The following is a 26,556-nucleotide window of genomic DNA, read 5'->3' on the forward strand; positions in this document are numbered from 1 at the left end:
CTAACAAGGAAGGCTGACTACAGGGCTGCCCTACAGATGTTCTGAATACAGACACATTTTCAGGGAACATCACCTCTATTCCTACTCTGTGGGGCAGCAGGAGACTTGTCATGAAATGTGTCAGGGAATGAAAATGTTCAGCTATTTTGGATTATTCTTGGTTACAAAATACTTGATTTTTGTTTAGTGGCTGTCTTTGGCACCAGGTTCTAAAGGTCATCCCAGGATACAAAAACTTATCATAGCAGCAGTAGCAGAAGATTGTGTGCGGTGGCACTGAACTGTCCTTCCTGCTACTGCTTACCAGGATGAAAAGTGGGAGGAGTGAGGTGGCAGGGAGGTTGGCACTGTGCAACCACACTGGCAGGAGCACTGGATTGGTTCTGCCACTGCATTTGCATGGTGTCCTTCCCACCCTCCCTTGCAGTAAGCAGCAGCTACTCCACTGCTGGGAAGTCAGGTAAGCACCACCACCCCACCATACTGCCTCCTACTGGGTGGTGATGTGTGTGGGGGTCGGAAACTATGGGAACTAAAACTGCCACTAGCAATGCCAGGGAAGTTCTCCTGAGCCAGGCCCAGAAATGGCCCAGAAAAGAATTCAGAAGTTTGTAAAAGCCAACCTCAAAGGAGAGGCAAGTTTTACCATTTCTTTTACAAGCCATTTAATACATTGCATGATCCCAGAACATAGAGATGCTTTTGCAAAATCTGATGGTGTGGAGACCATCATACTGTCTATTGGCCATACTGGTTGAGACTGATGGAACTGGAGTTTAACAACATCCTCAGGACACCACATTGGATATCCCTGTTGTAAAAACATATGTGAATGAGAGAATAATAGTTTTGTCATATTTAAACATAAGGAGTGCAAGAGGAAGATTCAAAGCTAAAAAAAAAAAAAGTGAGATGCAGTGATAGTTCATTGAGTATCTTTAACAGAAAAGTTCAAGTTCTCAACTTGCCGATCTAGGCAATCGTCCATTGATCTAGGCCAGCCTTTCCCAACTAGTGGGCCGCCAGGTGTTGTTGGACCACAACTCCAATCAGCCTCAGCCAGCATTGCCAATGGTCAGGAAAGATGGGAATTGTGGTCCAACAACATCTGGTGGCCCACTAGTTGGGAAAGGCTGATCTAGGCACTTCTCCAGACTTTATTTCCTCTCACGTATATCTTACTACATTATCAGATTCTTTACATTTCATTATCTATTTATTTATTTATTTACACAGCCTGACCTTTCTTCAAAAGGAGCCCATGGTGGCAAACACATCAGTGATAACACAATACAACACATAAAAATACTACACATTAAACATATTCAAAACAATTCTGAATGAATGTACTGCCTTCAAGTCGATTTTGACTTATGGCGACCCTTTGAATAGGGTTTTCATGAGGCTGAGAGGCAGTGACTGGCCCAAGGTCATCCAATGAGATTCATGGCTGTGGGGGATTCAAACCCTGGTCTCCCAGGTCATAGTTCAACACCTTGAAGAATTAACACCATTTATTCATTGTGCTTATGTTAACAAGGGGAAAATACATTACTGCTAGTGGGGCTGATGATGTTTATGTATTTGTAAAATATATATATACCACCAATAAGAAATGCATCATGCAGTTGAAAAGCAAAATATCAACAATGAAATTACATTCACTAAATAAGCACACAACACATTACAAATAGGTAGATTAGCTTAATACAGGTACCAAATAAATCACAAAACAATATATCAGATTAGTGATACATTAATATAGCTGGATCACCTCTCAGAGAAAGCCTGAGTGAACAGATAAGGTTTAATTCAGTGCCCAAATTCCAAGGTGATTGCCTGATGTCCATTGGAAGCACATTCAAAAGGGCAGGTGCCACCACATTAAAGGTTTAGTGCTTTAGTGAATGTAACATAGGAAGAGGAAGCTGCCTTATACTGAGTCAGACCTTTTGTCCATCTAGTTCAGTATTGTCTACGCTGACTGGCATTGGCTTTCCAGAGGCTCAGGCAGAGGTTTTCCCCCAGCCCTACCTGGAGATGCCAGGGATTGAAACTGGGATCTCTTACATGCAAAGCACACACACGCAAAGCAGATTCTCTACCACTGAACTGCAGCCCTTCCCCAAAGATGAACCTCAGGCTCAGATCAATATCTCTCCTGATATTCAAGTGACCAGTTGAAGGCATGGAAAGTGAAGTTATTTCGAAGGTAACCTGGTCCCAATGTTTTCAGGGCTTTATATGCCAAAAAGATCTTAAACTTGGCCTGGAAGCACATTGGAAGACAGTTCAAGTCTTTCAGCACAGGCATTAGGGCAGCAACTTTAACCACCCTGTTCAAGCAGAGCTGGGAAATTGCAAGAGGGGGAGTCATGAGACAGACCTGCAGTATTCTGTGCTAAGCTTGAAATAATGCTCAGGAGTAGGGATGAAGGAGGAATCCAGCAAACAGCAAACGAAGTTTCCAGGGTGGACTCACCTGATCTGATCCATCTGGACCAATGTGCAGATTTGATCAGGGGTCTGCTCAGAATCTGCACAATGATGGATTCCTACATAATCATGAATTCTCATACAAAGATTCTCAGTTGCATACACACAATCTTTCAAGTCTGCTCACCCACATATCCCAATTGAACATGCCAAGCAGGGGTGCCAAGAGCAATTTCTGGGCATCATATAAGTTATAGGGATTGAGCATTCTGCCCCATTTGCAAGTTATTGGCAAGAAAATGGATTGGCTGCCATGTGGTGTGAAAAACAAGCTGAGCTATATATTCTGGTTACAATTCTAAGAACACTTATCTGAGCCTGAGACTTCTTTCTGAAGGGGGGAGAGCATAGGGATCACACCGTTAAATTCTTATCTATTTTATTTATTAATTAAAATATTTTAAAACTGTCCTTCATCCATATAGAATGATTACAACCCCACCCCCTTTCATTGTTAAAATCTTTTCCAGTCTGCATTGTTACACTGCCCAAGCTGCCTATGTCCCCTTGCTCTTAGATGGATCACAATTATCCCACATTTTGGAACTGAAGAGGAGAGAAGAGGTTGTGATCATCCAGCAGCTATCAGCCTATCCAGACATATTATTTGTGGGAGGGGGAGGGAATGCTAGCTTTGTCTTAGCAGGGCTTGCTCTCCTGTATGCTTGGTTAATTTGTCTTTAATAATACTTTCTACCAGCTTTCCTGCGACAGATGTTAAGCTAACCAGCTTGTAATTTCCAGGATTCGCCATGGATCCCTTTTTAAAGATTGCCGTTACATTGCCCACTTTCCATTGTAATGCCAATCTTTAAAAAGGGATATTTCTTGCCATCTAAGTTCTGCTCAGTTTCAAGCTCACATGGCAAAACTGAGAGGGGGTTGGAAAAGGAATAAATCTCTCCTTGCCCTGCCCTGCCACATCATGCCACCATCAGCCAGAAAAATCCCAATTCCATATCCAAACTCTTTCATCCCATTGAATCTTGAGTTTGGATGGTGTGGTAAATCTTTCCTGTGAATCTGCCTCCCATTTGGTACCTGCCAAATGGGAAGGAAAGTGTTTAACCAACAAAGAAACATGTGGGAAAGTTGAGAGTGCAGAAGTTCTCTTCTGACCTCAGTTCTGCCCTTCCAGTGACAGGCTTTAGATGGATGGTTGAATGGTCTTCAGATTTTTTTTTCAACCAGCAGCTACCTTAGGACTGCGCAGTTAAAAGGTCAAAGCATACTGTATAGTAATATTGTTTCAGAGTCCTGTGTAATGAATATTTAGTCATTTGAACAGGTTCTTTGAATTTCCATAGCATTGAGTAGAGCCATTTGTTTATCAGAACAGAGAGCCACTGCTTGAACATTGAGGAATTGTACCATGAACCTACCAAGAAATGACATAAACACTCTAATAAGGGCACAAATACCACAGCAATAAAAGGAATATTCTGGTCCACCAGAAGCCACAAATAGCAAGTACCATTGCAGACAATGAGACTTATTCCCCACTTGACTTGAGAGGTCCTTTACTTCTTTCTTTTCATTAGATGCTGTCATTGGTTCACCTCTGGCCTTAGCAAAATTTCATAACAAAATTTCATAATTGTTATGATGCAAACATAACATGAGAGGTGCATGTTGCACCATCAGCTGGGCTTTCTAACTGCTTTGAGTGGCTATTAACTGTAAAAAAGATGAAAAATTAATAAAAGGCAGCTGTAGGACTTCATAAGCACTTCTTTAAAAATAATATTTTCTTGATTTTTTTTATAATCCTACATATTAAACTCCCATTGTTAATTGCTTTAGTTGGATTTAGCTCTAGATTTTTCATCTGCATAATTATTTCTTTGTATTAGTTTTCCCCTCTGGTTGAACTGTGGCTTCAGTAAAATAATATAACATTTGGGGAGAAAGATGCAGCTCAGTAACTCACAACTGGAGGCCAAGATGGAGAAGACCTCTACAGCCACCATGGATTTCCCCTTGCTACTCAGGTAAGTTGGAATAAAGGCCAACCAAACACTGCAAAACACCAACATGCTGAAGATGATCAGCTTGGCTTCATTAAAATTATCTGGTAGCTTCCTTGCTAGGAAAGCCACAGTGAAGCAGATAATGGCCAGAAAACCCATAAAGCCCAGGACAGAGTAAAACATGATAGTTGACCCTTCATTACATTCCAGCACAATCTCTTGAGGCATTGACTGCATGTCAGCATCTGGGAATAGGGGAGAGGTTGCCAGCCACCCAGTACAAATAACAGCTTGAATAAGGGAGCAGCAAAGAACTATGTAAGTTGACAGTCCTTTCCCCAACCATTTATTCATCCTGGATCTTGGCTTGGTAGCCATGAAAGCTAAAACCACAATAATGGTTTTTGACAGAACACAAGAAACTGCCACTGAAAACAGGATGCCAAAAGCAGGTTGTTGAAGGAGACACAACACCCTTCCAGGCTGTCCAATGAATAACAAACTGCAAAGGAAGGAGAGCATGAGAGAGATCAGGAGAGCATATGTGAGGTTCCGGTTGTTTGCTTTGACTATGGGAGTGTCCTGATGCTTAATGAAGATCCAAAGCACCAATGCTGTGATGAATGATAAGGAAAGAGCAGAAATAGCCAAACTGATCCCCAAAGGTTCCTCATAAGACAAAAAACTTATCTCTTTGGGAATGCAGAAATCTTGTCCCTTGTTTGGGTAATGTCCTTCTGGACACTGAAAACAGTCATCCATGCCTGAAAAAGAAAAGATGAGCTTTTGTACATCACAGTCTTGTGTTTCATACATTAAAGTAATCATGCCTGAATAGTATAAATTGTTGAATGAAGATACTTAATTCAAATTCTGAAATGCAAGGTTACACACTTCTCATACAATTATATTTACAATGCTCAAGGATGGATCAATGGCCTAGTGGAAATATTTAATGGGACCCTAGGACACATGTTAAAGGTGTATGTGGCAGAGCACTCAAATTATGATGAAATTGCAACACCTATGCTTTGCTTATCATGAAGTGCCACAAGAAAGTACGGATTCGATCCATTTGAACTATTGTATGGAAGGAGAGTGAGAGGTCCTATGGACATTTTTCATGATATGTGGGAAGATGGGGAGAATCAAGAACCAGATACCAGTCTAGTATGTAGAGAATCTGCAAACCACCTAAGAAATGCAATGCAGATTGCAGGAGAGAACCTTTATTCAGCCCAGTTCTATCAGAAGTGTTGTTGCGATTAGTGGGTCAAAAAATGAGTATTTATTTATTTATTTATTTATTTATTTATTTATTAGATTTATATCCTGCCCTTTCTCCTAGCAGGAGCCCAGGGTGGCAATATTTGAGCTGGGAGAAGAGGTTCTGATGCTACATCCAGTGAAAGGGAACAAGTTACAATTTGCCTAGGAGGGGCCTGTTAAGATCAAAGATAGATTGAGTGATGTAAACTATTTGGCTGATGGTGGGAGTGAGTGGGGATGTCCTAAGGTTCTGCATGCTAACATGCTAAAGCCCTATTATAACGTATAAAATATGGTGGTGTATGCATGTGTGGAACAAGATGGAGGGCCGTGTTTACCTAAATGGGAGGGCCAGAGTGCTCCTAAGCAAGGGACAGTTGGTAAAGTTGGCTGAGACCAGTAACTGTATAAATGCCAGAGATGCTGCTCCTATGTTTACTTCTCCCAACTGTGTGATTGGGAAGTATGCAGAGCATGTGGCAAAGGAGGTGGGAGAAATGTTAAAGCTTGGAGTAGTAGTTGTATACCAAAAGATTTGGAAGTATGGTGAGAGTGTCACATAAAGAATGACAATAGCAAGTGTGATGTCAGATAGTGCATGCTTGATACTCTGGACTTGAAAAGTTTTACAATAATGTAAATTTGATACTGTTTGCTTTGTATTGCATTTATTTCCAGATCTGTGGTCACTTTCACCTTCGGTCTTATACAAGCCTTTCTTTTATTCATGTTCACTTAACCAAACTATGCCCATTTAACATAGCAGCCATTGTCTATGTAAGGACCTGATCCAGGGATACCTGTGCACAGTAATGGGCTGTTTGCAAAGATGTTCCCCTGCCACCATGCCCAAAAATACTATCAGCACTTTCATTTTAATGTCACCAATTATGTTACAAGATATTGTGTTTGTGTGTGTAATGTTCAAAGGTTTTACTGTGTACGTACAGAAAAAATGTTATTAAGTAAGTATGCAAGAAATGTGTTAGCATGATACATTATATATATTGCAAAGGGTGCAGGAATGTAAAATAAGTATGTGGAATATGTGATGTAGTTGTATTTGTGTTAAAATTGTGTTATTGTTTTTTAAAAAAGGAAACAAGTGATATTAATAAGAATGTATAGCAAAGCAAAACCTAATTGTGGAATGGTATGTACCTAGTGTTGCCAGGTTCAATCCCTGAGACTGATCCTGTATCTTTAGGAGAAGAGAAAGTCAGCCAAGTGCAGGTGTTCTTGCAACCCTGTAATGGGAAAAACCACAAGGTGGAATTCTCCCTCCCCCCTGCACAACTTTTAAAGATACAAAAGACCTCTTGGAGGCTGGGCCTGGCAACCAAAAGGTCTTTTGTATCTTTAAAAGTTGTGCAGAGGGAAGGGAGAATTCCACCTTTTGGTTTTTCCTATTACAGGGTTGCCAGAACACCTGCACTTGGCTGACTTTCTCTTCTCCTAAAGATACAGGATCAGTCTCAGGGATTGAACCTGGCAACCCTATATGTACCAGATATGTTGTTGTAACATGGAAAGTAAGTATAAAAATGTATGCAAACTGCAAATAATGTTTATTTTCTTGTTGTATGATAAGGTCTCATTGCCCATCATACATACCTGTTTGAGGTCTGATTCTGAAAGAAGAGATGTATAACCGAAAGGCCAGAGCTTGGAAAAGTTACTTTTTTGAACTACAACTCCCATCAGCCCCAGCCAGCATGGCCATGGATCGGGCTGATGGGAGTTGTAGTTCAAAAACGTAACTTTTACAAGTTCTGCAAAAGGCCTAGGATGTACCCTGTTCCATGATTAGCCAATCCTGAGCTTGGAATGCTCAGAAGGGGGAGATATAAAAGACTGTTTTGTCACTTACAGTAGTCAGATGAGAGTGAAGATCAAGTTGAGTTAGGGTCTGGTGTGTTCAGTTAGTGGGTTAGTTTAGTTCAGATGGGAGTTGGGTTGAATTGGGATTAGCAGGAGTATAAAGAGGGTTAGATTAGGCAGAAAAGGGAATAGGCAGTAATGAGAAATGTTATGAAGTGCTAGGAAAGGAAAATGTTAAAAGAAGAAACACTGAGAGATAGAGAGTTCCGGGAAATGTTGGATCTTTAACAATGTAACCATCATGCTTATGTACCAGCTATACATACTTGCCTTAAAGAAGTTCTTAGTTTAAAAATAAACGTTTTCTCTTTGCTTCACCCTGCTGTCTGGATCTTTTTAATGCTGGGGTTTAACAAGTTTTTAAAAATAGTACTGGAACCCTTATATACTTGGTTACGTACTGGAGACAGCTTGGGACATACACTCTCCCTATTTTGAGCAGTCACCTCAGGGGCTGTCAGTAACCTAGGAAAGGTTACAAAAGGCAGGTGAGGCAGGACAGCTAGTCCCAGTGAGGGGAGAAGAACTAGGGGAGTGGACCTGGTTTCCCTCATCTGGGTTTGAAGAGGGCTATCACAACAGGTTCCCCATCCCTGGAATTATGAAGGCCCTAGAACATTATTGAACATTATCTCACCATGGAGATCACAACCTCTCTCACTTCTTCTATATTATCCAGATATGGTGTAGCTTTTGTTTTGTTTTGTTTTGTTTCTTTCAAGGAAGGTGACATACCCAAGAACTGGAATATATAAATGCCAAAGCACATCAGGAAGGATAGGAACATAGGAAGCTGCCTTATACCAGTCAAACCATTGGCCAATCTAATATTGTCTATAGTGATTGGCTCCAGCTGTCCAAGATTTCAGAGGGCAGTGTTTCCCAGCCCTACCTAGAGATGGACTGAACCTGGGACATTCTGCAGGCAAAGCAGATGCTGTACTCCTCAGTTCCTTTCCTGCCCGTTCTCACTGGTTTCTCCTTTTAGGGGGGGCATTTACTCTGCTTTTTACTGTTATTGGCTTGAGTTATATTTATATTGTATTTCTGGGCTGGATGTTTGTATGGATTTATTACTGGCTGGCTTGGTAATAGTTGTGATTGTATTGCATATTAATTAGTACTTGATGGAAGCAACCTTGAAAATGTTTTTTGCTCTTAAATATGACATGATATTTAAAATAAACAATAAAAGAAACAGTGACATCTGTCATACTCTACCATCATCAGGAAAATCACATATATTGTAAACATGAACAAGATTTCAGATCATAGCAAATACATTTGATAAATTCTATGTACTACATCTCTTACTGTTCTGATTTGAAATCGTCCCTTCCACACATGGAATACAGTCATAGCAGCAAAAGGGCCTCCCTTCTTTCTTTCTCTTACTGTAACCCATATGACATTTGTCATTACACACAGAAATGGGCCGGGCCTGTCCATATATGAAAGAGAAGAATGTTTTAACATTCACGAAGTATGTTTTAGGAGTTTGCATCTCATAGGTCAATTAACCATTGAAGACGAGGTTCGAGGCTGGCACAGTGAAATGGCATCACTTCTAAAGAAGTGGTACTAGGACCTCCACTGCCATTGGATTCCTTTGTCTATATGTGTGCTGCTCTAGTTTGGCTCAAGACATAAATGAGATGCTGGGTTGGAGCTGGGATGCTTACTTGAAGGGCAGGTTCATATCCTGAAGATGAGAGTCCAGTGGGGCAGAGTCAAGACAGGCTATGCAGAATCACAAAAGGCCAGTTAGGACCCTAGACTCATCACTGTGGTAGATGCTGGATGAATTTACAAAGATAAAATTATTCTAGCATCCCTAGGCATGACTTGGAAGTGAATGTGTCTTACCTGATTAAACCCGCTGGGCCACACAATGGGATGTTCATGAATAGTGAACAGTTTGTCTGGAGATACCTTTGGCTCTATTGTTCCCACTTTGAGTCTAAGAAAGGACTTATTTGGAAAGGTGACCCAGTTAATAATGTCAAATGCAACTACAAAATCCCCATTTTGGTCAAATGAAACCTGGTCCCCAGCACTGTTGTTAAATGAGACACTTCTCAGAAAGTGGTGGAGCTATATAGGAAATAGATAAAGCAATATACAATTATTTATGAACAAAATACACTTTAGTGTGATACTGAAGAAGAACATATGAAGACCTCTGTTGGATCACATCAAAGGCCTGTCTAAACCAGCATCCTGTTCCCATAGTGGTCAACCATAAGCCTTTAAGTAGCCTCCAAGCAGGATATTAGTTCAATACCAGTATCCCTACTTGTAATTCCCAACAATTGATATTTAGACAAATGCCCCCACTAATACTGAAAGTAATTATATAGCCATCATGACTAGTAGATATTAATAATCTTATCCCCCAATGGAGGCTTGAGTGTTATGATGTTAAAAACATTAAGGAAATAGCCATGGCACTGGTATACATAATGTTATACAAAATATTTCTGTATTAACAGATAATGAAAAACAAATGTCACATATGTAAACATGGTGTGCTACTTCATATTCTGAACAATAATCCAAAATGACCAACATATGCATCTTAGTCTTTTCGAATGACAATAGTAATACCAAAATGTTAGAAAAATATTACTAATCCTGAAATTCTGACTACAAGCAATATATACTGTTTCCATATTCTGCACAGCTATTTAAAATCCTATATTTTTTTGAAGCAGCCTTATGTATTTAATCCATTTGCATAATCCACATCCGTATACAGTACATACACTACTACATGACTGGTGATTCTGAGCTGTAGTCATCAAACATGTTGTTTCCAAGAATATTTGTGTAAAATATGGTCTTAATGTGAGGAGGAGCAGTAATGAAGTCCCTGTATAATGAAAGTTATGACAGTCCTAGTATTTAGAAGCTGAAAGGCAAGCTTTAATAGCAGAGTTGGAAAACCTATAGCTCTTAATCTGTTGTTGCATTCCAACACCTATCAGCCCCAGCTAGCATGACCAAAGGTCAGGGATGATGGGAGATGTAGTTTAGACTCAGGGAAGAAACAGTTAAAGGCATGTTCCCAGAAGACCTTTATAAAGCCATCCTTTTTTTCCGTGGTAGGGGTTCTGATCTGAAGAAATTTCTGGAATCCTAACACCTCTTTTGTCAGAACTGTGAGGGACAATGCACCCTGGATAAAATGTACATCCCAGTTTCTTTGAAAGGAAAGTGAAGTGAAATCCATTTGGGCTGTCATAATCCAGACTTTGCCATTTGTATTCATTGCTGTGTCTTCCATTTCTGACATGGAGAGCAAGGTTCTCAGAGATATCATGGTCTGAATGTCACCATGTATGACAACAACAGTGGCCGTGCTTACCATAACAACATTAATCAATTTAAAACACTCCGCCAACATTCCAGGGGCATCCGTGGAAAAAGTTAGAACTGGGAATCTTTCTATGAAGTCAAAACAGATGCCACTCTGGGAAAATTTGGGAAGCGCATGCTGCTCAAACAACTTTGAATTATCATCATCCAGAGAAATCATCCCAATCCATGTCCAACTGAAATGTAGCAATAACTGAAGTATGCCCATGTATTGATGGGCCACATTCGGGAACATCCGGTGGAAAAGAACAGACTGAGTTATAATATTCATCACAGGAGCAGAACCATATGTCACCTAAATGAAGTAAAGGTGGAAAGTTATTTCCAAATTTATTTATTTTCATTTCTTTGTAAAAAGATGTCCAAAGTGCTTTTTATGTGGCATGCCAAACATTATGTCATGTATAACTTATTCAAACAATATTACATTAAAACAAATCAGAGTATACAGAGAAATCACACTGTGGATAGAGACCTGGTTCCCACATAACAGTAAACCACTGTTTATTAAACTAATTCTTTTTAGGAAAAAAAGAACATATGGCTTAGTGTTATGGGTTAACTCAGCACAGCAGCTTAACTACATGTTGTTTACTGACAAAAAACTACAATCAGTATCTATGGGTTGTTGTTAGCATATAAACAATAGTTTGTTTTAACTATGACTAGGCATAATGTGTGAACACAGAACTTTAACAGTAGTTAGGCCACTCCACCCCAGATACACATCAAACTACAAAAGCATGAGACAAGACCGGGGGGGGGGCAAGATTTGCAGAAACAATCTATGTTTTGTTCCATCTTCTGTGGGATGACTTGTGGATAACTTGTGGTTTCTTAAATAACCATGGCTTAGCATTATGTGCAAACTAGGTCAGAAGGCAATGATCAGCCAGCATTCCACAAATCCCTGGGTAAACAGAAATGTTTTTAATAGTCAGAAGAAACACATTACTGAAGGTGCCTTTTCCATTGCAGAGAATGTCCTTGTCCTGGTTGATAAACCAAATGTGGTGTAATAAATGTCCCTAAATATAATCTGAGAAAAGCTACATTGAAATGACCCACTCTGTTTGGCCAACCTGGGGGGGGGGCAGTGGAAATGAGAGTGCAACTTTTACTATTTTTGCAGTGATGGGGAAAAAAGGGGATAGTACTGCTTATCTTGTTGTTTTGTTGTCATTTTTACAGTAGTCTCCCACATTTTTTTTTAAAAAAATAGCCTAATATTCATAGGGATGGTAGGATCTGTAAATATTACTTCTCTCAGTTTTTCATTTTTCTGGTCTTAAACAGTTCTCCACATTATTGCAGTATTTTTTTTAAAAAAAACTATGAAAATTCTTCAGCATGTAAGTGTGAATGTTTCTTAAGAAACATTTTTGTATGACGTTTTGATTAATATACACATTTTGGAAAGCATTTCCTCCTAATATAATGTATCAATATACTATTGTCTCCAATATATTCCTTTTTTACACACTTTTATAATTATGCATTTTTGTAAACTTTGGTTGGAGAACTGGATCACAAAATTTGGATAAGTTTGAATTTTAAAGGATAGCTGTGTTTCGGTTCTGATATTGTTTTGGAAAGTGAAAATTTGACACATTCAGCTTTAAATGCCAACTGAATTTCCCCCCCATCCCTAGATATCCATATTTTTTCAAGCATTTTCCCTAATAAAATACACTTCCCCTTAATATACACATTTTTGTACATAGTTTCTGGTTGGACAACATGATCACAGATTATTGACATTATCTAATAAGATCTATACACTGCTTAATCAACAAAAAACTCCGTAACACAGTATAAAATATATAAGGAAATACTGATAAAAATCAATATTTGAAAACAAGTCGACATAAAATTTGCCTATATATATATATATATATATATATATATATATATATATATAAGCAAGGTTGCTGGCTCATAGTCACCATAAGTTGTAATCGACTTGAAGGCACATAACAACAAGCAATATAAATAAGCAATTTTTAAAACAAATATACATAATAAAATTGCATGTCTGGATAGGCTTGCTTAAACAAGAAAAGATTTTAGCAGGCACTGAAAACAATGCAGCGAATGCACCTGCCTAATATTAATCAGCAGGGAGTTTTACCTGAGGAATCTTGTAGAGGCACAGGATAGTCGCCATATGAAGACAGACGTCAGCGTCAGGTCCCCCAATGACTGCAATGGGATTATTCTGGAAGTCACAATTGTAGTTAGGGACGGGTCTGTCTGCAGAGAGAAGTTCCATTGATGCTTGATAAGTCCAACTTGCAGTAAACTGACTGCTGTATATGTGGAAGCCCAGGCTGATGTTGGGTAAGATCCAGGGATTTTCATTAATCTCCTTGACAGCAAACACCAAAGCCACAATGTGCTGATAGGTCTGAGTCATTACCCGGCAATAAGAATTCCATGTTGCATCTGCTTCCGAATAGAACATCTGATACATTTCAATGTTATATATGTTTTCTAAATATACTTTGCTAAACAGAATGTGGCCACAGTACAAAGAAATGTGAAAAAAGGGTGTTATGTAACTAATTCCTACTTAGAGTAGACCTTTAAAGTTAATAGATAGGACTAATTTAGGTTCATTAAATGGGGTCTACTCAGTGAGTCTACTCTGAGTAGGAATTAGTTGAAGACAATCCATTGGTACTCACTTCTGGATTTTTCTGAATATCACTACTACAGTACAATGCTGGACATTAATTCTTTGCACACAAGTGCTCAACACCCTCTGTGGCAGCATTCATATTGTAGAATGCCTTAGCCCATGAGGTTTGGCTGGCTAGTGAAGACTTTTTGATTCCAGCAGTCTTTTGACTTGCCAGACAAATGTTTTGATTCTAGTAGTAGTAGTAGTAGTAGTAGTAGTAGTAGTAGTAGTAGTAGTAATAGTTAGTAGTAATAGTGGTAGTAATAATAACAGTAGTAATAGTAGTTTGTAATCTGGCATGCTTGGCTCTAAATACATATGCTGGCGAATACTGTTCAAAACCACATTCAGATTTTGAGAGCTCAGGGTCGACAGGGGCAATTCCATGGCTTGCTGCTTCTCTCTAATCCCAAATTGTAATTCCATGGCAGTGAAAGCATTGCCACTCCTGACCTTGTTGCCTGCCCCCCAGGTCACTTGCACTCCTTTTAAACTTTGCCTGAGTAGCAATGTCTCACTTGCTAAACTGCTGTGGCCCCACATAACATGCAGTTCCTTCACATATCAGCCTCCCATTTTGCTTCTGGATTAGCCCATAGCTGTTCACCACCCAAGGGTGATCTCATGGGAGTATCACAAGCATATATTATTTTGCTGCAAATAGATTCATTGTTTAGCTTTTCTTTCATGCATTTGTAATCTCTCTTGCAACAACATGAAACAAGAAAGGCAACAAAGAATATCTATTTGTATTTGTATTAGTTTTATTGGGATATTTTATGTATTTTGAATTTTATTGTTATAAATTGCTTTGGCTTGCCTCTGGATGTGTGAAATAATATAGAAATATAATAAGCTAAGCAATCACTTTTTACCACAAACCACCTAAAGATTTTTGAATGTAAGGCTGCATATGAATATATTAAGTACCAGGAGTGTGGAACCTTTGGCCTTCCAGTTGTTGCTGAACTACAACTCTCATCAGCCCTACAAGGCATGGCCGATAACCAGGGATGATGGGAGTTGTAGTTCAGCAACGTCTGGAGGACCAATGGTTCCTCACACCTGAGAGAGAGAGAGAGAGAGAGAGAGAGAGAGAGAGAGAGATGTTTACTCAATAATATGTAGAGGGTACAGAAAATCCATAGGACCAGTCTGTCTAAGAATATTATATATCTGGATCATGATATTTTTTTTAAAAAAAAGATCCTTACACAAGGTCATCAAAGACTGCATGAGAGGGATATGTTCTGAAAGTTATTGAACTGGAAAATATGTATATCTGAGAAATAATGCCAGCAATCAGGACATCTCCTGACTGATGATACTTGTGAAGAATAGTAAAAGGATCATGAATGGTACATCTAATGACATGGCCGTTGTAGAAGGCTTGAGGTAGCACCACAAATACCAGCACCATACATATCCCCATCTCAAATGAAGGTCTTCTTACTAGACACCAATTCACCTGTGCCCACGTAGACAGTGTTTCAGTGTTTAATATAACATTTCAGAAAGCACACTGAGTCTTGCCTGTCTCTTGCCCCAGTATTGAATGGACACACAGGATATTAATTATCATTTTCACTGAACAGTCATAGACATTACACAGAAGTCTGTTACATTGAATTCAATTGAGAACTACAGGACTGCAGCCTCAGTTTCTGTCTGCAGTTTTGCTAGAAACCACTAGAACTCCCTAGGTATGTGCAGCAGAAATAGATATGATCATGGTTAGTGTGATAATTACAAGGCAATTAATTACTTGTTCAAAGTGAGACTTTCTCTGTGACATTGCAGAAGAAAACATGTTTTGTGTGGATTAAAAAAAATCTCCACAGGAGTCTTCTTTGGTCCTCAGCCAAGACGACAGTGCAAACAGAAAAATGGGACCTTAAAGGTGGGGGGGAGAGAATAAATTGGCAAAGTTATTAGTAGATGTGGAACAAAAGTTGAATGGGTGCCTAACTGAGCCACTTTTAGGAATCTGGAATACTGAAAAATCCAGGCATGAACATCAACAGTCACAAAGTAAGCAAATGATTGTTTATTGCCAACTTCAGAAGTCTGCAACCATTTTGTTCAACCCCACTAATAATAATTAGTTGACATCCTTCCAGATATATGATTATTAAACATATTGGTCCAGAAAAAAAATGAAAACTTCCAACATAAAGAAACAATCTATAGAAGGTGGAGAGACAACTTTATTCAGCCCAACATCAATGTATTACAGGCCTCAGATATTATACGTGCTGCAACAGATACTCAGGGGTTGACAGAGCAATCCTGAGGCATGCAGCCAGCGTAAAGTATGCCAGTTCCAAACCCTGTTCAGGAGTGAGGCTACTGCTGGCCCAAGTCTGACAGAGCAAAAACAAGCCTGTAAAACAGACTTTGACTTACACAGGTGTAAGTTCAGTTGGGTTGCCAGGTCACATGACTGAGCAGAACAGAGTCTAACTTAGGTTTCCCCTGGTTCTGGCCCTGCCACTCCCCTGGAATGCCCATTTCCTGGGGCTTATGTTGGTATAAGTCACACTGATCTCAGCTCAGGGGGTTGAGCCCTGGCTGAGCTGGGATGAACAAGTTAAGTCGGTGTATCTCTGGCTGATCTGGGATGAGCAAGTTATACTGGTGTCACCTGCCTGAGCCAGGAACCAGCCAAATGAGTTGGAGATCCACCAGATCATAACTTGATATAAACATTATGAGCCCTCTAATCTTGTATCTGAGCTCTGAGAAGAGCAAAGTTTATCAACATCTCTGCTTAAAAATCCACCTTGGTTGCCCTGATGGACGATCTCTATTGGGAAAACGACAGGGGGAATGCAACCGTGGTATTCTTACTTGATCTCTTGTTGGCATTTGATACCATTGACCATGGTATCCTTCTTGGCTGACTTGATTGGAGGGGTATCAGAGGCACTATTTTACAGTGGTTCTCATCCTATCTCTATGGACATTTTCAGAGAACAGCATTGAGTGATCATCTTTTGGCCCCCTGGCAGTTGTGCTGTGGGGTGCCACAGGGTACCATCTTGTCCCCCATGCTGTTTAACATCTATATAAAGTGCTTGGGAGCAGTCATCAAGAGATTTAGGGTGAGGTGTCAGCAGTACACTGATGACACCCAGTTCTATTCCTGTGTAACATCTAAATCAGGAGAGGCCATGCAAGCCCTGGACCGGTGCCTGGTCTCAGTGGTGGCTGATGAGAGCCAATAAACTGAGTCTGAATCCTAGCAAGACAGAGGTGCTCTTGGTTGGTAGTTCACAAGTTCGGATAATTGGTCAGTTGCAAGCTTTCGATGGGGTCATACTCCCTCTGAAAGTGCAGGTCCATAGTCTGGGGTGCTCCTGGATCCATCTTTGTCGCTAGAGGCCCAGGTGACCTCAATGGCTAGGAGTGCCTTTTACCAGGTTTGGCTGGTAAAACAGCTGCAGCCGTTTCTGGACTGGGATAGCCTGGCCACTGTTGTCCATGTGCTGGTAACCTCTAGGATGGATTACTGTAATGTGCTGTATGTGGGCCTGCCCTTGAGGTTAGTCCACAAGTTGCAGCTGGTGCAAAATGTGGCAGCAATACCCTGGGGCAGGGTATCACCAACATGTCACCCCACTGCTGAATGAATTGCACTGGCTGCCTATTAGTTACTGGGCTAAGTTCAAGGTGCTGGTTTTGGTCTACAAAGCCCTATATAGTTTGGGACCAGGATACCTGAAAAATCATTTACTTCTTATAAATCCTGTCGATCACTGCACTCTGCAGGTGAGGGCCCCCTGCAGATACCATCTTATCAGGAGGTCCATTCCACACAACATAGCAAGTGAATCTTTAGTGTAGTGGCACCTACCCTTTGGAAGTCCCTCCTTAAATCTTAGGCAGGTGCCATCTCTGTTACCTTTTCGGCGCCTACTGAAGACCTTCCTCTTTCAACAAGCCTTTTAAGTAGAGACCTTATCCCAGTCTACATCTGTGTTGGAATTGCTTTTTAATATGTGTTTAAAACCTTTTTAAAAAGATGTTTTTAAGGATGATTTGTTTTAATATATTTTTAAGTTTGTTTTTTTGATGTTTTACAGTGTTTTAGTGCTTTTGTTTGCAGCCTCGGGCTCTTGCTTGATGTCGGGTCCAGGTTGGGACTCAGGAATCAGACCAGTTGGTGAAAGCAATTCAGTTTTTATTAAAGTAATATCCAGACAAAAACTGCGTCTTCTCATGAAGCAACACAATACACATATCCTGCGACGTGTAAGAGAGTTGACAGAACAAGGAATCCCTTCCCCCTCCCTTAAAAGGGGGCCTTTCTGGCGCGAATTCTCTCACTCCGTCTCAATGCACTCTCGTCCACACCCCTTCTCTCTCTCCCCCTTGTCCTCTTTTGCTGTCTTCGTGTACGTGGTGAGGGGGAAGCATGCCCCCCTCCCCTTCTGAGGATTCTACCTCTGGTATGGGGGAAAGTGGGGGGGGAGTTGTGCTTAAACCGTCAGACTGGCTTTTCCCTGGATCAGGAGGGAGTTGAATTTCCCCTTCATCTCCCTCCCTTTCTAGCTGCTCTAGTTGAGAAAGGGGAGGAGGCGTGGGAAGCACAGCTTCTGTCTCTGTGAAATCTTCAAGGTCTCCACTGTGAGACGGCTCTATCTCTGAGATTCCCCCCCTTCCTCTGACTCTTCTTCACACAACTCTGGCCAACTGATCTCCTCCTCCTCCTCTTCTTCTGAAACAACAGGGCCCCAATTCTGCATCCCGACACCATCCCCTCTCCCATGCTGTGCTCCCCCCCAACCTGTCGGCATGGGACGATGGGGAAACCGTTGGTGGAATTCTTTCACTAAGTCTGGGGCGTGCACATCTCTCTCATTTTCCCATGATCTGTCAGCTGGCCCATAACCCTTCCAGTGAATCAAATACCGTAATTTATTATGCTTTCTTCTGGAATCAAGAATCTCTGCCACCTCGAACTCAGGTTGTCCATCCACTAGTATTGGTGCCCCTGGAGGTTCTACTGGTCATAACTCACTGGGAGGGGCTGCTTTCGTTAACAAGGAGCGATGAAACACAGGATGTATTTTGAAGGTATCCGGCAACTTCAGACGATAAGCCACTGGATTGATTTGTGCCTCTACTTCAAAGGGCCCCACTCTCTTGTCCTGCAACTTTCTACATTTGCCCGGCATCTGTAGGAAGCGGGTAGACAACCATACTTTGTCTCCTGGTTGAAGGGGGGGGGCTTCCCTTCGATGCTGATCAGCAACTCGTTTATATTCAAATTTGGCATCATCTAATTGTTGTTTTAGGACCTGCTGTACTGCCTGGAGCTCCTGTAAAAATTCCCCTGCTGCCGGTACAGGCACACTCTCTGTGCTGCTGGGGAAGGCCTTGGGATGGAATCCATAGTTAGCAAAGAAAGGTGTACTGGTATGCAAGGAGTTATTATAAGCAAATTCTGCACAATGCAAATAGGAAACCCAGTCAGTCTGTTGATAAGACACATAACAGCGTAAATACCTTTCCAAAACTGCATTCAGTCTCTCAGTCTGCCCGTCCATCTGGGGGTGATGTGCCGAAGAAAGTTTTAACTCGGTCTGTAGCTGTTTCCAAACAGCCCTCCAAAATTTAGCTGTGAACTGAGTTCCCCGGTCTGAGACTAAGCTATTTGGCAACCCATGCAATCTGTAGATTTCCTTTATGAACAGCTTGGCTGTCTCTCTAGCTTCTAAGGCCCCTGAGCAAGGGAGGAAGTGCGCCATTTTGGTGAGTGAGTCCACAATGACCAGTATAGCCGTCATTCCTTGTGACTTCGGTAAATCAGTTATAAAATCCATGGACAGGTCCTTCCAGGGTTCGTTCGGGGTAGGTAACGGCTCCAGCAACCCTGGCGGTTTTCCTGTGTCTGTTTTGGCCCGCATACAGACAGATCAGGATTTTATATAGCTCTCAATCTCTCTGCGCATTTGGGGCCACCAAAAGTCCTTGGCTACATTCTGAATGGTCTTAAAGATGCCAAAATGTCCAGCTGTGATAGAGTCATGACATTGATGCAAGATTCTGAGTCTTAGATTCCCCTTTGGCACATATCTGGCAGCTTTAAACCACAACAGTCCATCTCTCCAATGGAAACTTACTTCTGGATCCTGATTCTGTTCCATCTCCTGGATATACTGTTGCATGCATGGATCCCCCTGCTGTGCCTTTCTGAGCTCTTCTTCCCATGAAGGCTGACATGATCCCAACACCAGCTTCTCCGGTGGGACAATGTACTGGGGTTGGTTGTCAGCTTCACCTCCTTTGTATTGCGGTTGTCTGGACAGAGCATCTGCTCTCTGATTTTTGGCATGGGCATGGTAAGTAATCTTAAAGTTAAACCTGGCAAAAAACTGTGACCAGCGGATCTGTCTCTGGTTCAGCTTTTGGGCTGTTTGTAGACTTTCCAAGTTCTTATGGTCAGAAAGCACTTCTATCTGATGCTGAGTTCCCTCCAAATACTGTCTCCAGTTCTCAAAAGAATCCTTGATGGCCAGTAGCTCCTTTTCCCACACTGTATAATTTTTTTCAGCATTCTTTAATTTTCTGGAAAAGTATGTGCAGGGATGCAACTCCTTTCCTTCCATGTCCAGTTGTAAGAGAACCCCCCCCGATGGCAAAGTCCGACGCATCCGCTTCCACAACGAAAGGGCGGGTAGGGTCAGCAAAACGCAAAATAGGCTCAGATACGAATTTTCTTTTTAGCTCCTCGAAGGCTCTTGCTGCGTTCTCTGTCCATTGAAATTTTCTTTTTCCCCTTAAACAGTCAGTAAGGGGGGCTGTTAACTTGGAAAAGCCTGGGATGAACTTTCTGTAGTAATTGGCAAATCCCAAGAAACGCTGTACATCCTTTTTAGTGGCAGGCTGACCCCAATCCAATATACAACTCACTTTTTCTGGATCCATTTCCACTCCTCCTGCTGAGATTCAATATCCAAGAAAGTCCAAAGACGATAGGTCAAATCCGCATTTCTCTAACTTAGCATACAAGTGGTTCTCCCTCAGTCTTTCCAACACAGTTTTGATGTGCTGATCATGATCTTCTTGGTTCTTTGAAAACACCAGGATATCATCTAGATAACAAATTACATACTTATCCAGGAGGTCTCTAAATACTTCGTTCATGAACTTTTGAAACACGCCAGGACTTCCACTCAACCCAAAAGGCATTACCAAGTACTCAAATTGACCATAGGAGGCAAGGAACCCTGTCTTCCATTCGTCCCCCTCCTTCATTCGGATCAGATTGTATGCTCCTCTTAAGTCCAGTTTCGTGAAGATTTTTGCAGAGCGCAGTCGGTCCAACAACTCCGGAATCAGGAGCAGCGGATAGCTGTTTGAGATAGTGATTTGATTTAAGGCACGGTAGTCATTGCAGGGTCTGAGCTCAACTCCCTTCTTCTTCACAAACAGCAAGGGGGCTCCAGCGGGGGACTGCGAGGGCCGAATAAATCCTCGCTTCAGATTTTTCTCCAAAAACTACCTCAAGGCCTCTGTCTCTTTCTCTGTAAGAGAGTAAATTCTTCCCGATGGAATGCTGGCTCCTGGCACTAAATCAATTGCACAGTCATAAGGGCGATGAGGGGGTAAGGTTTCTGCTTCTTTCTCATCAAACACATCTTTAAAATCCACATATTTTGAGGGAAGGATCACTTCCTTGACTTCCTGCACTGCCCCTGCTAGAGTGCTTGCGATTCCTTCTGGTTGACAGTTCTCGTGACAGTACTGAGAAGTGAACCACACCACCGCATCCTTCCAGTCTATCTTTGGGTCATGCTTTGTTAACCAGGGCATGCCCAGAATCACATCAAAGTTCGAGAGATCAGACACATACAAAGAAATGATTTCTTCGTGCCCAGGAATTTGTAGTTTCAATTGCTCCGTGGCTCGTGTCACCCCCCTCCTTTCAAGGGTCTCCCATCAATGGTTTCCACAGATAAGGGGGTGTCCAGTTTCCACTGGGAAATGCTGTAACGTTTTGCCAACTTTGCATCAATGAAATTTGTAGAGGCTCCACTGTCAATTAGCTCTGTGGAGTTAAACACTACTCCTGTGGAAGTTGTAATCTGGATAGGCAGCACCAAAACTCCTTTTGAGGGTGGTTGTGCTACCGGAGGCCCTTTGTACAACGCTGCCCCCAGTCCTCCAGCCTTTACGAGGACTGGGTACTTTAGTTTCCCAACGGCTCTGTTTTCCTTACTTTAAGTTCGCAATCCCTAGCCACGTGGCCCGGCTTCAAACAATAAAAGCAGAGATGTTCTCGACATCGCCTCTCTTTTTCCTCTTCTGACAGCTTCAGCCTAGCCGCTCCCTGTCCCTCAACCACGTTACCTGATATTCCTGAAGTTGAAGGGGCCTTGCTGCGAGATGCTGAAGCTGAATATCTCTGGGTGTCCTGTTTCTTTTCCAGGCACCTTCCTTCCAACCGGTGATCGATCTGCAGACACAGCCTAATTAGTCCAGGCAGATCAGTTGGGGAAGTAGTTCGGGCCAAATCATCCAAGATCTCGGCATTCAGTCCACTCTGGTACATAAACATCAGGGCTGCGTCATTATAACCAGTTTCCTGGGACAGGATTTTAAAGGCATTAGTGTACTCTGAAACAGTTCCTTTCCCTTGCTTCAAGGCACCCAACTGCCTTGCCACAGTCTCAGCTCTTTGAGGATCCTGGAACATCTCGGTCATGGCTTACATAAATCCTCTATATCTTCCTAGAAGGCCATCCTTCCTCACCAGGTACGGAGTGACCCATTTGGCAGCTTCCCCTTCCAAAAGGCTGATCACGAAAGCCACTTTGGCCACATCACTAGAGAATTCTGCATTCTTAATGTCCAAATACAATTCGCATTGAGCCACGAAAGTGGAGAGCTGGTCACTCTGTCCCGCATATTTTGGTGGTAATCCAATAGGAACCTTCACCACAGCAGCTGGAGGGGCTGTCCGCATCTGGTCTATCGTGGTTTTCAAGGTTTGATTGTCAGTTTTCAATGTCCTAACTGCTGCCAACAGGGTTTGGACATCTGCCTGCAAATCTGCTACATTATTCCTCAGTCGTCGCACTTCTTCCGTCTCTGAAGTGGGATTTGTTCCCCCTGCTGCTCCCTTTTCCATCTTGTCACGTTCAAGCGGTGGAAGCGTTGAGGGTGGAGTAGGTGGTTCTATCAAACTGTCGGGTCCAGGTTGGGACTCAGGAACCAGACCAGTTGGTGAAAGCAATCCAGTTTTTATTAAAGTAATATCCAGACAAAAACTGCATCTTCTCATGAAGCAACACAATACACATATCCTGCGACGTGTAAGAGAGTTGACAGAACAAGGAATCCCTTTCCCCCCCTCCCTTAAAAGGGGGCCTTTCTGGCGCGAATTCTCTCACTCCGCCTCAATGCACTCTCATCCACACCCCTTCTCTCTCTCCCCCTTGTCCTCTTTTGCTGTCTTCGTGTACGTGGTGAGGGGGGAAGCGCGCCCCCTCCCCTTCTGAGGATTCTACCTCTGGTATGGGGGAAAGCGGGGGGGAGTTGTGCTTAAACCGTCAGACTGGCTTTTCCCTGGATCAGGAGGGAGTTGAATTTCCCCTTCATCTCCCTCCCTTTCTAGCTGCTCTAGTTGAGAAAGGGGAGGAGGCGTGGGAAGCACAGCTTCTGTCTCTGTGAAATCTTCAAGGTCTCCACTGTGAGACGGCTCTATCTCTGAGATTCCCCCCCTTCCTCTGACTCTTCTTCACACAACTCTGGCCAACTGATCTCCTCCTCCTCCTCTTCTTCTGAAACAACAGGGCCCAAATTCTGCATCCCGACACTTGAGGAAGGGCAGGATAGAAATTAAAACAATAATAATAATAATTCCCCCATACATTGGTCCCACCTCCACCACTACCCCAGAACACCCTTTTGGGTGGTGGACCTATATCGGCATAAATTATGCTGTTTCAGCTCAGAAGGCTGAGCCCCTGCGGAGCTGGGATGAGCAAATTAAGCCTGTGCATCACCAGCTGAGCAAGGATGAGTGAATTATGATGACGATGATGATGATGATGATTGTTGTTGTTGTTGTTGAAAATTTTCTTTGCCTGCAAAAGAGGCTTCCATTGTCCTGCCACTTTAATCGTTTTGGTGGGTGGAGAAGATGGCGCCTGAGCAGTAATGACAGCAGCCTCCTCCTGAACCCTTGGGATGTTTCAACACTAATTGTTTAATTTATTTCACTGTTCAACCCTGAAATGCTGGAGTTTTGAGGTTGTTGAAAAGCTGGAGAGTTTGTTTTGGTGACTAGTTGGCTGATAGTCTGAAGATATAGCCTCGTGTCTGTTTCAGGATTTATGGACAAAGAACGGGAGTGATGTTTTCCTTACCTTATTTTAGCACTGGTGTAGCATATTTACACTCTTCCACAGCCTGAAGGAATGGATTACAACTGAAATTTGCCATACAAAAAGAAATTGCAGAAATTGGTATTCATTCCATCTAATGACTTTATTATACCAGGAAAAACTGGCATTTGGGAAAAACTACCAAACTATAGTCTGGGAGGAGAGATAGGATTAGAATTTAAATTTTTTTAGTGTTCTATCTTTTTACCAATTTTACTATTTTATTAACTTTTTATGTCATTGTTTTTTGTGTTTTACTATTTTGTGTTAGATTGATTTATAGTTTAACAGTATGTGTGTGTTTATCCCAAGCATGGCTAAGATTAAACACTTAAGTAGTCCCAGTTCCAATTCCTGTGTGCCCAAATCTAAACAAAGATATGCCTAATTTTTGGGTTCTGCGTTGGTGGATGAGGGATTTGGAGCTTACCTTATCATTGTGAGGTGTCTGAGAGTAGTGTGTGCATTTTTATTTTCAATAAACATTTCTCTAGCACTCTAAAGCTTTCCTGGCTGCCTGCACCTCCTGATCTGAAAAAGCCCTATCACAAGTGTTCCTCAGGATGTCTTAACATTGACTTTAACTGACACACAGATACCTAGGATGACAGCAGTGTACACAACTGGTGAGATGATTTAAAAAAATGAAAGCTACACCCCTTGGACATTTCAACAGTAAGAGAACCCTGCACCCTGACCCCTGAAGAATCCACTGGAATTTAATCCACACATTAATATCAAAATCTCAGAGGACATTAGTGGGAGCTGCTGCCTGGCAACTGGCAACTACATCTAAGGGAACTGTTGCCTCCATTCTGCACTGGAGCTCCAGCAGCTCAGCCCCACTCTCTGGTCCCAGAAATCATCTGTATGCTTTGATGCCTAGTAGGGAGAAGTGGGGAGGCAACACCAGGAATGAGGGCAGGGATATGCCACTAGAATAATCCTGGTACCATATGGGCAAAGCATGTTATTTCTGTTCCTGATACCAGACTTGAAACATTGTGAGAAATATCCATAAGCCTCTTTGAGAACCTCTTGGGCAAGGGATGGGAAAGTGTCCCCTCCAGATGCTGTTGGACTGCAACTCCCAGGAAGCCAATGGCCAATAATAAGGGATGATGGGAACTGTAGTTCAATGTCATCTGGAGGGCCGCAGCTTTACCATCCCTGTTCCTAACAAAGTATGACAGACAGACAGACAGACAGACAGACAGACAGACAGACAGATAGATAGATAGATAGATAGATAGATAGATAGATAGATAGATAGACCTTAATTTTTGAGTGCAGATCTTAGATAAATTAGTGAAACACGCCAAAGTCCTTTTATTTTTATGTGATGTTTCCCTAAAGTTATAATTGCAAAATGCCAGTCCTTGATGATGATGCAGAGAAAACCAGAGTGAACAGACTTTATGTACATATACACCATACATTTAAAGCACATTGAAAGCATATGACTTGCCCCAAGGAATTTTGGGAACTGTAGTTTGTTATAGGTTCTGTGACTTGTAGATCTGTGAGGGGTAAACTATAGTTCACAGAATTCTTTAGGGAACATCATGTGCATTCACTGTTTTCAAATGTGTGATGAGTAGTACATAGCTCATGCATCTGATCGTTCGGCTGTTATTGACTCAGGCTCACTTGTACAATGGCACAATGGCATTCCCGTGTTGTGCGGGGGCGTGTTTGCCACCCCCCCACACTCTTTGGGAAGACTCGGGAATAATCCCAAAGCTTGTGAGTGGGGTCAGGTAAGGTCAGATGACCTATAGGAAGAAGGGACGAGCGGGGTTTAAAAGCCCGCTCCTCCCTTTGATTCTTGCCTTTTTTCACCTTGCGGCACCCCCCTCCCTTGCCCATATGGGCTTTGCTAGTCACCCGTTGGGGCTGAGTAGGAGTTTGTTGGGGGGGGATTCTGATTTCAGAGTCCCTTTCATTTTGCCTACTCCATACTGCTTGGATTGATTCAATTGGCCTTGCAGGGGGTTTAAGGTCATCTAGCTTTGGCTGGCATGGAATTTGGGCAGGTGAGAAAGCAGGGGGTAAAAACAGGAGACTGAGCCATTTTGGTAAAGGGCACTCTCTAGGGAACCATCAGTGCTGAAGGTCTGGTGGGGATCTGGTGAGTGTCCTTGTGGGACCAACTTGCACAGCTGGGTGAATGCCTGTGCAGCGGAGTGAACGCCTTTACAGCGGGGCCACGCTGCGGAGGCTGGAACCACATACCTGGCTCTAATAGCAAGGAGGGACTGGTTCTCCCACATCCTTGACTGGTGGGTTACAGTCCATGGTGACTGACATAAACAGATGAATGGAGGGAATACTCCCTCACAGTTAGGTTTATCCTCACCTGCCCGAAGCGGTTTGAATCTGGTTATTTGGTTTAAATTGGCTAAGATTTCACTATTTGTTATATTTTAATAAATATAATATTATTCCATTTATGTGTCACTAGTCTTCCTTGGTGTGGTGG

The 26,556-nt window shown here is 42.1% G+C and overlaps 1 protein-coding gene across 1 annotated transcript in view; it reads right to left on the bottom strand.

Annotated features, from left to right (window-relative positions):
- LOC133367325 (vomeronasal type-2 receptor 26-like) overlaps positions 1 to 13,410 on the bottom strand; it is a 33,156-nt gene extending 19,746 nt beyond the window's left edge. Inside the window, exons 1-3 of the mRNA XM_061591427.1 lie at positions 13,126 to 13,410; positions 3,429 to 3,537; positions 2,483 to 2,537 (exon numbers count right to left, since the gene is read on the bottom strand). Coding sequence (XP_061447411.1) covers positions 2,483 to 2,537; positions 3,429 to 3,537; positions 13,126 to 13,410 — 449 coding nt within the window. The remainder of the gene's footprint in view (positions 1 to 2,482; positions 2,538 to 3,428; positions 3,538 to 13,125) is intronic.
- Positions 13,411 to 26,556: the final 13,146 nt, after the last annotated feature.

The sequence above is a fragment of the Rhineura floridana genome, chromosome 11 (genome assembly GCF_030035675.1).
Source record: "Rhineura floridana isolate rRhiFlo1 chromosome 11, rRhiFlo1.hap2, whole genome shotgun sequence".
In the NCBI taxonomy this organism is placed as follows: Eukaryota; Metazoa; Chordata; class Lepidosauria; order Squamata; family Rhineuridae; genus Rhineura; species Rhineura floridana.